Source organism: Lytechinus variegatus, chromosome 16 (assembly GCF_018143015.1).
Source record: "Lytechinus variegatus isolate NC3 chromosome 16, Lvar_3.0, whole genome shotgun sequence".
NCBI classification, from domain to species: domain Eukaryota; kingdom Metazoa; phylum Echinodermata; class Echinoidea; order Temnopleuroida; family Toxopneustidae; genus Lytechinus; species Lytechinus variegatus.
The window spans coordinates 7546265-7560817 of NC_054755.1; the positions used below are offsets into that span (position 1 = coordinate 7546265).

At 33.6% G+C, this 14553-nt stretch overlaps 1 protein-coding gene across 2 annotated transcripts in view; it reads right to left on the reverse strand.

Moving 5' to 3' along the window:
• Positions 1-5460: 5460 nt before the first annotated feature.
• LOC121429617 (metabotropic glutamate receptor 3-like) overlaps positions 5461-14553 on the reverse strand; it is a 30636-nt gene continuing 21543 nt past the window's right edge. Inside the window, exons 14-17 of one of the 2 annotated variants that reach the window (XM_041626739.1) lie at positions 13409-13556; positions 12330-12368; positions 6469-6575; positions 5461-5641 (exon numbers count right to left, since the gene is read on the reverse strand). In XM_041626739.1, the coding sequence (XP_041482673.1) occupies positions 5494-5641; positions 6469-6575; positions 12330-12368; positions 13409-13556 (442 nt within the window). In that variant the 3' untranslated portion in view covers positions 5461-5493. The remainder of the gene's footprint in view (positions 5642-6468; positions 6576-12329; positions 12369-13408; positions 13557-14553) is intronic. The other variant, XM_041626740.1, reaches the window with a different exon arrangement.

Genomic DNA, 14553 nt, shown 5'->3' on the forward strand with positions numbered 1-14553 from the left:
ACATTTCTAGGTTGACAAACGGCATCTGAACCAAGGTGGGTAAGCTTCGAATTAAAAAAAATATATTTAAAGAGAAGACAAGTACACCCCGACAAAAATTTGATTTGAATAAAAAAAGAAAAATCCAACAAGCAGACCACTGAAAATTTCGTCAAATTCGGATGCAAATAAGAAAGCAATGACATTTTAAAGTTTCGCTTAATTTCACAAAACAGTTTTATGGCACATCCTGGTCGGTATGTAAATGGAGACTGATGACATCATCCACTCTTTATTTCTTTTGTATTTAATTATATGAAATGTGACATATTCTAATTGTCTCCTCATTGTCACCTTAATACCTCTTAACGCGCAAAGCGAGTTAATGAGAGGTTATCTCAGGTCAGACTAGCTGGACAACAACATATCTCGCCAGCGGTACGTAACAGGTGTTTACAGGGAAGGGGCGTGGTCAGGCGAATTCCTTTGTCCTGGTGGAGATATGTTGCGATGCCAAATATGGCATTTTTCGGACTTCACGAGGAGGCGTGGCCCAAAAAATGTTGCATTGCGAATTTTGGTAGTTCGGACATCACAAGGAGGCGTGGCTAAAGATGCTACGTCGCGTTAGCTGACGTGGTAATTTCGGGAGGGGGCAAAATCCAATTTTTAACAAGTTAGCATTCTTCTTCGTGGAGTCGAGTGGAAAGCATCTTTTATCTCAATTCACCTGTTTTGTGCCACACGAATTCCATTTCGGACCAAAACGTTGCCTCGTTCACATTCTAGTTCGGGGCCGTTGGTGGGGCTTGTGAGCACTAGTTTCTGTTTTAAAAGTTTTCCTGCATAAGCTCGTGTTGCAAACGGGAATCTTTGCTTCGTAGCTTTGCAGATGGATTTTTACGTTTCCCACATTTGGCCAACATGACAAACTGGTGTCTTTGTCATGAATGTGGATGGACTGTTTTAATTTTCAATTGAGGAGATTGGTTTAATAACTTATATTTTTTTCGCATATGACACATCTCAGGAGGCTTTACGTTTATACATGTATTATTGTTTTAATTCTTGCATTATATTATTTTGGCTTTATTTGATGCCACATCATTTTACATTTCGGTATACATCATTTGGAAGATGCTTTTCAGAAACAATTTATTAAACTCCACGGAAACTGCATTTACTCGCCTCTCGTGTATTTTGTCTGGGTTGAGATAAAACGATTAATTCCTCCCTGAACATGTGGAATTGGCATTGTTTAATACTATATGGTTCGGTCAACTTGGTGATTATTGTCAAATCTGTAAAAAAAAAAAAGAAATACATGTATTGTATAATTCAAACAATAAAAAACAAAAGAAATAGTGATGGACACCATCGACTGATTCATTTGCATGACACTGAGTGAAAAATAAGCAAATCTTTAAAATGCCATCTTATTTTACATCCGATTTTGATGAAATTTTCTGCGTTATGCTGGTTTGATTTTTCTCTATTTATTCAAATCAACATTTTTCTCGGATAGACTTTACCTTTAAAGAGACAAAACATAGTTTATTTTCATTCTTATAAGATACAAGAGGAGAATAGGAGAAAGAAGAAGTGCAAGTAGGAAGGTGAATAATCAATAGACATAAATTCATGAACTTGTGCAGTTTACATAAAAACAAGAGTGTCATACAAACATAAAAATACCATCGAATGACAAACCATAAATTTCTACTTGCAGAATATCAGCTATCAAGTAACACTCTTAATGATACAAAGCTCTTGCAATATCTCCATAATACAGACCTGCCAACCTCTGGGAATGAAAAAGTGTATTCTGTGATTAAAAAAAGGGTATTTTTCCCCTCAAAAGTGTATTCCATAATAAAATGCGTGGCGGACTTGCTCATTGCGGCACCCAAGCTGCATGCAAGCTGAAATGCGCACTGCATGCTCTTGCAGATGAAAAAAATAAATAAAAATGTGTATATCTCACCCTGGTAAAAAAAAAATGATTGAAAAAAAAACAATTTGCTTGAAATTACATTGATCTAATAACAATATTTGTGTAAGTTTTATGAAATAGAGGCATATATTTTTTTTTTTACAAATACCTATTTTTAAAACAAATAACGTACTGCCGTATTCTGGTTGCAAAAACGTACTAAATAAGCAAAAAAGGTACTGGCTGGCAGGTCTGATTATATAAGTCAATGATTTGATCAAATTGGCACAAGTACAACGGCATATACTCTATCAAGTACATGTACTCTATAAAAAATACTTAAAAACAAGGCATAATTCTAAAGTCATGAGTCATTAGCTCTATGAGGTGTAATAGTGACTTTGAACTATTTTGACATAGTATCAGATAACAGATTAATTTAAATTATAAAGTGATCCTTTGAGCTTATTATTGACATGTATTTACATATACCAGTTAAATATAATAAATAATTGCCTGAACTTCCTCGAACTATCATATTATCTTCTCCCATTTCAAAGATTGCGATCCTGGTACCCTCTTACAATTTTTAGTCAACATTCTTGACATTCTCACCCCTGCTAATTCTTGACCTAGTCCCCTAAACCCTTCCATCTAAAATATCTTTTATATTTTTCCCCTTTCGTTTTAACCCTGTTATGTATTTTACTGTTTTAGATTATTTTTTTTCATGTATTAAGTATTTATTTTTTATGTCACTGTGCACTCGTCACAAGCTGTGCTTTTTGAGTTGCTACCTCCATTGTTTTGATCAAGTTCTTTAAATGTATTGTTGCTTTTTATCATTGGAAATAAATGTACTTTCATTCATTCATTTTTAACATGTTTGACATAATTTTTCTGAGAATAGCAATCCCTATACCAGTTTGGTTTGTTTGTCATGTGCAATATTTATCTGCATTCATTAATTAAAACGTTCATTATTTTCCAAGAGGTTATCATCACTCTTCTGCAATTCCACATTTCAAGGGAAGTTGTGGTTTATTTTCCATGCTCTTTGCCTATTACATTTCCTCAAAAAATAACTATGCAGATAGTATACACAATATCCGGGGGTAATATACACTACCATTCTTGTGATTAGTTTGCTTAACAATCAGGAATGTTATATTGAGTCATATACATTACCTTACAGGATATTATAACATAAATTACATTCATAACAGATACATGTAGATTGAGGAAATACAGCTATTTGATACTTTTTAGCACTCACTATACCATGTGGATGCAAGCACTGATCATAAAATGTATACAATTATTGATTATAAAAGAAACATTTTTTTAAAATATAAATACAGAAAGCACACTTTATGCATTGCACATGATCCTATGAGAATGATATGTAGTACTTTTTCATTAGAAATGGAAAGGTTACTTGGAATATTAATGGAATGCTGTGACTGATTAATAATAATAATAATAATAATATTAATAATAAAAAGTAATACAATACAATAAAATAATAATAATAAACCATTGCTGGATTTAAATAGTGCTTTTTGCCTGAGGATAATAAGCACTGCTGTTATTACCCCAGCTTTAGCTCAAGCTACCAGTTTTTTTGGCAAAGAAATAGAAGAATCTAGTACCAGTTATCAAACAATAAAGTCTTCATACAGGCAACTTTGCCTCAAAATAAAGTAGAATGTATTGGGAAAACAAATTCTCTTCAACTCTCAAAAGAAATTTGTCTTAGAAGAGAATGTGGCCTAAAATTTTCAACTTAATGAGAGTTAAGCTATTATTAAGGTGAATGGTCACATTATCATAAATGTGTTCTCTGGGTTCTATAGCAATATATAGCAAATTCACTGTATATAGACTGAAATCCACTCTATCTGTAAGTAACACTTTCAGACAAAGATAATTAGAGGGGGGTAAAGAACATCCTAATGCACAGTTTAGGGAGGGGGCAATGGAGTGAACTTCACAAGACAATTTGTTGCACAATGATTATAAAGAAGTAAAGACACCCATGTGCAGTATCTATGTGAGGCACATATAATTTAAATACTAAACAAAATTATATAACAAAGTTCTAATATATACATATAAATGTTGATTTCTTCAATTTCTTCAAGCGAGACAAGTGGTAATTTTATTACATGATATCCATAAATATTACATATTATTCTATTTCAATGCACCAACAAACAACAATTCATCTTGTTAATTACACATCTATCAATAAATATAATCTATTTCAAATCATCAGCAATTCAACTTTGAAACTAAATATGTATCTATAAATATAATCTATTGCAAGGCCTCAACAATTTATTGAGTAAACTACACATATATCCTCACTTTCATGTGTATTACAAAAAATATAGATCATACAACATATACAAGTATGTGAATATACCACCATTCAGAAATAACAGACATGAATATATGATGTCCTGTATCGAAATAATGTATCAATATAAGAGCACCCACTCCCCCCTCCCCCCCCCCAAAGGTCTATATTCACATAATCACATGATTTGATAACTCTAAGGCTCATATGAATGTGCGAATATCCATTTGATACTAGTACTGAAATGAAAGACACTAAAAAGAGGATACCTACAGGCAACATGATAACATGAAATACAAAGAAAACAAAAGACTAATACATCAATCAATATCTAAATTCATTTCAACTCGTGAATTCAAAAAGCACATCCCTTAAAAAAAAATCTTTACGGAATATGTGTATGCAAATGCAGCTAAATAAAACACGAAAGTACAAGAAAAATTTTTTGAAAGCACACTTACAAACAAAACATGTACGTGTAGGCCTTCAACACAATGCTATCATTAACATACAGCAACATACAGGTACATAGATGTATAAGAACAATTATGTCTATTAGTCACCAATATTACAAGTATACACTTCAAAGATTGTAAACATTACATACCGGTATGCAAATTTCCAGGTATCAAAATAGTCAAGCATTGAGCAAAAAGAGGTACATGCATATTTCTGTGAAATCATATTTTTTTCATTTTGCATGTATATGACATGTTAAATACAACAACATACAAAGACTTTAATCAATATATAATATCTTATTTATCATTATGTTTTCAATTGTAGAGTGTGAATGCTTAATAAAATTTATGATGACAGATAGCTTTCCATAGGTAAGATTGATTTGATCGATAAAAACACTTTGTAAGATTGGGCTTTAAAATCATTTATTAGTTGCAAAGCATAATCAAGTGATATGGAGGTACCAACAACTCTTTTAATGATTAAATATTCAATTGTTTTTTTTTTAAGTATAGATTGTATCAGAGAAACAAAAACTACTAGAAATGAATATTTTACAACATACATTCACACAATCTTGAAGTACATGTAAATATTCTACTTAACATAAACTCTACAACCATATCTAATTTAATGCACCAGAGTTATAGTAATAAATTAATAAGTATCACATTGCTTGATTTATAGTTTCATTTACTTAATATGCTTAAGCTGGAGTTTTGAAAATTTCTTCTTTGACCTTTGACCTCATGTTCATTCACACCACTCCTGAGTCGGCTTTAGAAGATGTCTCTTCATCTTCTGTCTGGGTGTTGCTTCTCTCTCTGGAGTTGGATAGTTCCCCGTTCTCTCCACTCGCCCCGAGCTCGTCCAGTTCCTCAGGTGTAATATTTGTACTGGCAAGACTACAAGATGAGAGAGAAGAGGGTGAATTAAGAAAAGAAGATTTGATTGCCAGAAAAGAGGGTTTGATTGCAAGAGAGTTTGATCGCAAGAGAAGAGGGTTTGAATGCAAGAAAAAAAGAGATTGATTGCAAGAGAATATGGTTTGAAGAGGGTTTGATTGCAAGAGAAGAGGGTTTGATTGCAAGAAAAGGGGATTTGAATGCAAGAGAAGAGGAATTGAATGCAAGAGAAGATGGTTTGATTGCAAGATAGGAGGGTTTGACTGCAAGAGAAGAGGATTTGATTGCCAGAGAAGAGGGTTTGACTGCAAGATAATATGGTTTGATTGCAAGAGAAGAGGGTTTGAATACAAGAGAGTTTGATTGCAAGATACGATGGTTTGATTGCTATAGAGGAGGGTTTGATTGCAAGAGAAGAAGATTTGAATGCAAGAGAAGATGGTTTGATTGCAAGATAATATGGTTTAATTGCAAGAGAAGAGGGTTTGATTGCAAAAGAAGAGGGTTTGATTGCAAGAAAAGGGATTTGAATGCAAGAGAAGAGGAATTGAATGCAAGAGAAGATGGTTTGATTGCAAGATAGGAGGGTTTGACTGCAAGAGAAGAGAATTTGATTGCCAGAGAAGAGGGTTTGACTGCAAGATAATATGGTTTGATTGCAAGAGAAGAGGGTTTGATTGCAAGAGAAGAGGATTTGATTGCAAGATACGATGGTTTGATTGCTATAGAGGAGGGTTTGATTGCAAGAGAAGAAGATTTGCATGCAAGAGAAGATGGTTTGATGGCAAAAGAGCTGGATTTAATTTTTAATTCCTTGCCACACTTACACTTGGTCTTTCCAGTGTTGGCATTCCTTGGTAATCTCATCAACCTGATGTCTCAGCTGGTTCCTCTCAATATTCATCTGAGCAAGATGTTCAGCAAAATCAACAAACTATGGTGGTCAAGAAGAGAAAATATACAACAAATAAGATACATGAACGTGTTTGCATTGTACGTAAACGAATTTGGTGTGTGACATCTTTACTGTATAAGACATATAATAACTCACCCCTCCCAATTTTATTATATAAATTGATTAAAAGGGAGATCTTTCTTTTTAAAATCGTACTCCTAACCAACAGGAAGGCCCAGTGGTAGCACTTAATTACAAAGAGAGAAAGAGCTGTGAATGAATATTAGAACAGAGATAGAAAAAAAAGGAAAACCGACAAAACATGAAGAATTAATATGTAGGGTCTAAGTTTTTGTAGCATAAGAAAATATTTTTTAAAATAGTCATGGATTATTAGTGAAACAAATATCACAATCTAATCTAAATAACACAATAGTATGCTTGACATTTAGTCGGCAGGGTATCGAGATATTTGATAACAAAGTATATAACAAAATTCATGACTGCTAGACCCTGTCATAAATTGTGTCAGAACTCTTGCTTGTATATAGTGATTATGTGTATTAAAGAACCACATATTTTTGCTGCATGCTATAGAGAAGAGACAAAATCTATGACAATTTTAGGACAAAAGTTATGACATCCACCAGAATACAGATTCTGTCATATCTCTGAGAAAAGGCAATCAGAATCCCGCACCAAGTTACTCTGTAAATATATCAGCTTTAATATTCATAATGTTGTACATGATCACATGCCAGCCGTCAATGTTGTAGCATGCTAGTAAACACATGCATGATACTTAGAGGGTATACGGAGAGAGAGAGAGAATTAGCGCTGGCAGTGGCAGAAAAGTGTTATTGGGTTATAAACGTACCAATTTTCATGCTCGTTAATTTTCGGGGCAAGGAAATTATTCATAAACATAATCTATTTGTATGCAATTGTATCATGCCCTTAATTTGTACACTATGATGGATAGATCAACAAAAACAATTCTGGAAATTTAAAAAATTACAAAATATTTACTTTGAATAATTGAGATCACCAAGAAATACCATTCAAAATTCAAATTACTGGCAGATCCAGGTGAGGGGGGGGGGGGGGCTTGTGCCGCCCCCACCCCCCTTTGAGAGGCACAATTAAAATTTGTAATGTAAATATGCCATTATAACACAAGTGTGCCCCCCCCCCTTTTTGAAAGCAAGGAATCTTTTTCTTTATGCTTGTCAAATTTGTGCCTCCCCTTTGGGAAAATCCTGGATCTGCCAATAATGCAAATATAGGGCTTAAGTTTGTTATACTGTACATGTAAGTATCAAGTTTAACCAAATAATACATCAGACAAGGGAGCAAAACAAAAAAGACAGAAATAAAATTAACATATACATGGACAGAATGAGAGTTTACATATACATTGTAAATATCTGCTTCAATGCATTAACATGCTTGATATTTTAGTCATATATACATAGACATACATTGTACCATTTTTTCTTAAAACGCGGAAGAGAAAGGGGTCGGTTTCCCTATCAGTATGCTTTCAAATTTGAGAATAATATTGTATCAATAAGGTTTTCTGTTGTAAGGCCCTCCTATGCACGTCTATTGAAGCCGAGTATGGTTAAATATATGTTTAAAGAATTTAAAGCAAAATCAAATAAAGATTATTCTTTTGAATATCTCAGTATTTAGATTTTCTAATCTGTATACCATATTAATTCTCTTCCTGGATATTAATCGGTATAAATAAAATTGCATTTAATAACAGATTGATTTCCCTCAAGAAAACAAGTGAAGCTGTTAAATCTATATTAAGAAATTATCTTCACACCACCTTAGAGATCAGTCAGAGTCGTTTGAAATCAATCATCTTTGTCTTAAGAATGAGATGAAGACCTTATATAAAGAACTGATTTGCGCATCGGCATGCAGTATAATAGATACATCATGCTATATGCTTCAAGATCGCTTTGGTCATGGAATAATAAAACAACACTTACAGGAAACGGGATGAAAGGACATCAAAAATTGATGGTAGGTGAAAAAGAAAAAGGAATTTGATCGTTATTGGGTAAAACAAAAAAAACAATATTTGGATTTAAAACCTTAGCAATTTCCACTGTAAATATGAAGAATTACAAAGGAACAGAACATTTTTTTTCCTTTGATAAAAATATTTGCATTGATGTTCTTTCTCTGTGAGTGGTGGTTTTAGGTTTAGTTTATATTAATATAACACTGAATATAACGTTTCCAACCAATGCATACTAATTACCCCAGCTTCCCATATTATAACAATCAAAGAGCAAATACTCCACTGACGAAAACTACCGGTATATCATATTCTTTCTGACCAATACACCTCCAATTCTCATTTTCATTGTCTCTTACCCCTCGTCTAATGAAATTTCTACATGTACCAAAAAATAGACTAATTAATGCACGGATACATACCATGTTTAATGTTAATATCTAATAATGCTTTTCCAATGAGTAATGAGTAAAGGCACCTTTCTAAAAGTCATAGCTTTGCATGTCCCACAGGACTCATGCAAAAATCTTTACATTGTTGGTCCTCACATTCTATCATGGGGAAATGCAGGAATTTAGTAGTTATCTTGCTAAAATATACATGTACTGCATAACTTTTTGTAAGGTGCCTTTGAAAAATGTTAGTTACAATCACTAAAGTCATAATTACTTTACTGAATACCTCTAAACCCCTTTAAAATGCACACACACACCAGTACGGACATTAGAAACAGAGGTACATTTTCACAAGACAGATTACCTGTGACAAAGGTGACACCATGGATTAGTAACATTGTCAAATGAATTAATATTTGCATTGACCATTCATACTGTAAGTCATAAGGGGTGTCATAATTAACATGAAAACAAAGAAGCATGAATGTACTGTACTGTATGCAGCATTTTTATTACATCATTAAAACTCCATGTACACTGTATGAATGATATGGTAATTTCAATGGAACAAACACATGATGAAATTGTGATTTTTCTCCCATACTGCACACAACCATCCACAACTTGGGTTTACGATGAAAACTTGATGGGAGCCTATTCATGCATGCTTGCTTTCTCAATGTACGATGTATGTCAAAGAAAGAGAGAAAAAAAATCTGCAGTTGTTTAGTCCTAGAGTTTGCAAAAATAAATCCACCTTAAATAACCGACTTAAAGAATATCCTTAAATCTGTTCATCTAAATTTTCAAGATTATTGAAGGAACATTTCTTCATAATACAGTTGATTTCTATTACTTGTGTCAGAGGCTAATACTGCCTATTCCATTCCAACTCTTTTGAGGTGATGTTATGTCAGGAAATTCTTGAGAAAAATCAACCGTATTCCTTAGTTTTCATTCTTTAATTTGTGAACTGAAAATTCGGTTCATAAATAGTCAATCTATCCACAGATAAATGAACAGGTTGTTGCAAGACAAATCTCAGTCAAAAAATCAATGATATTTCTTACAATTAATCACAAAATGTTGTAGTTGATTGCTGGTTTGCTTCTCGTAACAAGGAATGTCAACTGATTTTCTTAAGTTCCAATTGATCTATCAGTCCTAAAATTGCTACAGAATATTTGCAATTGTTTGCAAGTATTTTCATAAAACACCCCCTAAATGGTGTCAGACCAAGTGAACATTAGATGAAATGGAAATTAGATTAAATGGAAAAAAGGTTTACATAGCAATTGGACAAGGGGCCTGTTTCATAAAGGACTTGCAACTATTGTAACTTTGCCATTATGGCAACTACCATTGTAACAGGGCTCAGCAGCCAATCAGAATCAAGGTTGCCATGGTAGTTGCCATAATGGCAAACTTATACCAGTTGTAACTCTTTGTGAAACGGGCCCCAGATGGTAGACAAACTAGGATTAGACCATGTAGGATGAGACCAAGCATAGGGAAGAATATGGGCTCTGTATTACAAAGAGTTACGATTGATCCAATCAATCACAACTATGGACGGCCAGCAACATCAACATATCTTATGCATGTTCGTTCAAAATGTTTTCTAACTATGATGCATATTCATGCATTCATTGTTTACTTGAAAATTCACCGTGTTTCTCTTTGTTTACAGAGGACATCGTGCAAATTTCCAGTACAAAAAATCATGACATTGATGGGTTTCCATAGAGTTACGATTGATTGGATCAATCGTAACTCTTTGTAGGATGGAGCCATGGATTCATCAGTAGAGCAAGCAGTGTGATCCCAAGAAAATGAGGTTTATATAAACATTTTGAAAGAGAAACACTGACAGATCCATATTGTTGAGTACACTGTTGTTGCCCAATCAAGATTGAGGGAGATCAGTGATATCACAATAATGGACAATATGCACATTTCATTATGAAATGCACAAGATCATTGACAGGCCTAACCTTGGGAATTCAATGGTGAAATGCGAAAGATTTATGGAGTCATGCAACGAGTTAAGGAGTTGGAATGTTACTGCAATATCAAGGTATGTAGCCATACTTGAAGCACCCGGTTAGACATTAGAACACCTTAAAACTGATTTTTTATTATGAAATACAAAGTTTTTTCAACAGATTGTTAGTCATAACGTGGGGCAACCAATGCTGAAACAAGAAAGGTAAAACCATGGAGTCATGCTATGAACTCAGGTGGGTTGGAATGTTAGTGCATTGATAAGATCTGTTAGGCATACTCGAAGCACCATTAGAACACATTATATGAATGAATAAAGATCCAGACAATGGGGTGACACTTCAATTCATGATGAAAAAAAACTGATTTTCATATTATAGCAATCATAATTTCGGTGATGAGGATAATGATGATGACGATTACTGTGATAATAATGACAACAATATGAGGACCTTCAATGATGACAACAATTACCGGTAGTCTAAGGAGACACATTTGGCAATGATTATGATAACAATAATCATGTAAGATGATTATGATGACAACTATAATCATGACAATAAAGATAATGATGACTGTGATATGATTAGATGTGATTATGCTTTAAGGCGACCGCACACCTTACGATTGGTCTGCGACCTGAATACACATTAAAATGTAGTAGAATTCGATGCTAATATTGAGACTTGGAATATCTGTGATCAAATCTGTGACTATGCTATCATCCTTCTTAGAATAAAAGCGAATTTAATATCTAGTCGTAATGACGTCATAGAAGTCATACGATTTGAAACTAATTTGGCCTATACTCCAAAATAAAGGCTTGCAATCTTTCAAAATGGTTATAAGTATTCTTTCAATTAATTTTAACCTCAAATCATATGATATGCTCCATTCGCATTTTCAGAAAATGAGCAAAATGCGATTTGTTTCAAAATCGTAGGGTGTGTGTGGCCTTTATGATGATCATGATGATGCTTGTAGGTCTACGGCTTGAATACTAAATCAAACATTTATATTTCAAAGTTAGTTTAGGTGAGTTAGTCACTTCACAACACATGTAGCATTCTACACCTCCATGACTTCATATATTTTCCTATCAATGCAGGAATGAAATGCTTTAATATGAATTCTAATGATTTGAAGAAATAAACACAGATTCATTATGGATTAAAAGGACAATGATGATCAAGAACACCATTTATATTAAGTACATTAAATATAATAGTGGGGGAATATGAAATGCGAATATTTCCTAGCTGCCTGCAAGAAAGCCTTAAAAACCAAATATATTTCATTTTATAGCAGAAAGGCCTTCTTGCTGGCAGCCCATGAAATATTTTATTCCCGCTGACTTACTTGCACTCCAACTCGCTTTTTAGCTTTCTTCATTTTGTCCTGAATTATTTGCAGAAAAGGGTATTCACAATAGCATTTTAGTGAAAAGAAATAGTTAAGCATTTATTAAGTTTACAAGTATAAAAGGGGGAAAAGGCAATTATTTGCAAATCAGTATAATGATATCGCGTTAAAAAAAGAAGTGTTCATGTCATGACTAATCTGTCCTACAAGTGTAGTAAAAACTAGCAATTTGAATGATTTTTTTAAATGAAAGCTATGCAGTGTATTTGCATTTTCATGGCATGGCATTTTTATTTTAAAATAGCAATATCCCTCTACTCCAATTGCTGCTATTCTACATAAAAACAAATGCATTTTCCAAGTCAATTTCAATTTAAAGTCATTTCATTTCTCCACCCCCCCCCCCCTTCTCTGTCTCTTCCTCTCTTTGTCTCTCTGTCTCTCTGCATCTCTTTTGTTCTCTCTCTCTCCCCCTGAGAAAGGTCGCACATAAATGAAGAAAAAATGATAATCCTATTCATTTCACCAGAGGCTTGTCGCAGAAAGAGATCCAGTCAAACATAAATTTACAATTCAGATACACCTTGAATTTCAACTAATCAAATGCATGTTTGAGGGACTTGCATTTGATATTTTTTTTTAGTCAGATGCATTCTTACAAAGAGTTGTGATAGCATCAAAACAAACTCAAACTGCAATTGATCTCAATTTGTGTGGTAAGGACATAGAAATTCTAGATTTGTTTCGAATCTATCGCAAAGCTTTATAAGACGGGCCCAGATCTCTTTCTATCTGAAATCACAATACATATAAATGTATCATTTGTTCTTCGGAAATCAGAAATTTGTTTGAAGCGAGATTATCAATAAAGCACATGGTGTGGGCTCCTTGGAAGACAGTTACCCTTTAAGATCATTTTGTGAAATGTGTTCATGACCTGTGCCACGAAAACGGAAAAGATCAACTGTTTCAATTCAGCTCAGCTGTAACCCTACAGCAAACAATGTATACAAAGTTACAATCAGCTGTACAAAGGAAGAGCATTTCGTCATACTACAACCCCTTTGGGTACTTACATTGATGGCTTGTTTTGCTCCTTTCTGGGCTCCCTCTTCAATGTGCTTCAGTTGCTCCTCCTCCATACCAGTTTGTATCAAGGTCTCCCGCATCCGAGCCTTCTCCATCTCAAAGTTCTGGTTGACGTGCTCCAGCTCGTAGCGATGTCTAAAAAGTTAAAAGAAAGTGACTTTAAATAATCATGTCTTGTACACATTTTGCTCTCTTCCTCATATCTGTTCGGTTTTAAATGGATATACGTGTAGATTTGGTGACCCTCTTCGTCTAACATACATGTATTCATAAACTCATACATTAGCCGGTGAAAGAAGTTTTACGTTGTCAGTACTGGAATGACTTACAATTGGACAGTCTTCATCGCTAGCAGTTTTCAGAAAGGTATTAAAAACCTAGTACATGTATCTCTTTTTTAGTTTGTAATTTTAAGATTATATAATTCCATTTAATTCATTTGTTGTAAGCGCTTTGGGCCTTTGGGAAAAGTGCATTATAAACAATACATAAAAGTAATAATAAAAGATGGACGTGTGCCATTAATAATTACCAGGTTACGAGCAATAAAACCCTGTAATGGGATGGTACAAGCTTTACAGAAATTCAATATGTAAATATATTTTCATCTATATCTGTAACTAGGAAACAATAAAAAAAATTCATTAAAGGAAAAGTCCAACCCAACAAAAACTTGATTTGAATAAAAAGAGAAAAATTCGACAAGCCTGACACTGGAAATTTCATCAAAATCAGATGTAAAATAAGAAAGGTTTGACATTTTTTAGTTTTGATTCATTTCACAAAACAGTTACATGCACATCTCGGTCGGTATGCAAATGAGGAACCGATGACATCACTCACTATTTCTTTTGTATTTTATTAAATGAAATATGAAATATTTTATTTTCTCGTCATTGTCATGTGAAATGAAATTTCATTCCTCCCTGAACACGTGGATTTCCATTACTTAAACATTTTGTGCTTCAGGCGAGGAGGTCCTAATCATTAAATTCGTAAAAATTGAAATATGGTATAATTCAAACAATAAAAAACAAAAGAAAATGTGAGTGAATGACATCATCGTCTCTCTCATTTAGATGTACATGTAACTGGCTCGTTCATATCACTGTTTTGTTAAAAATAAGCGAAA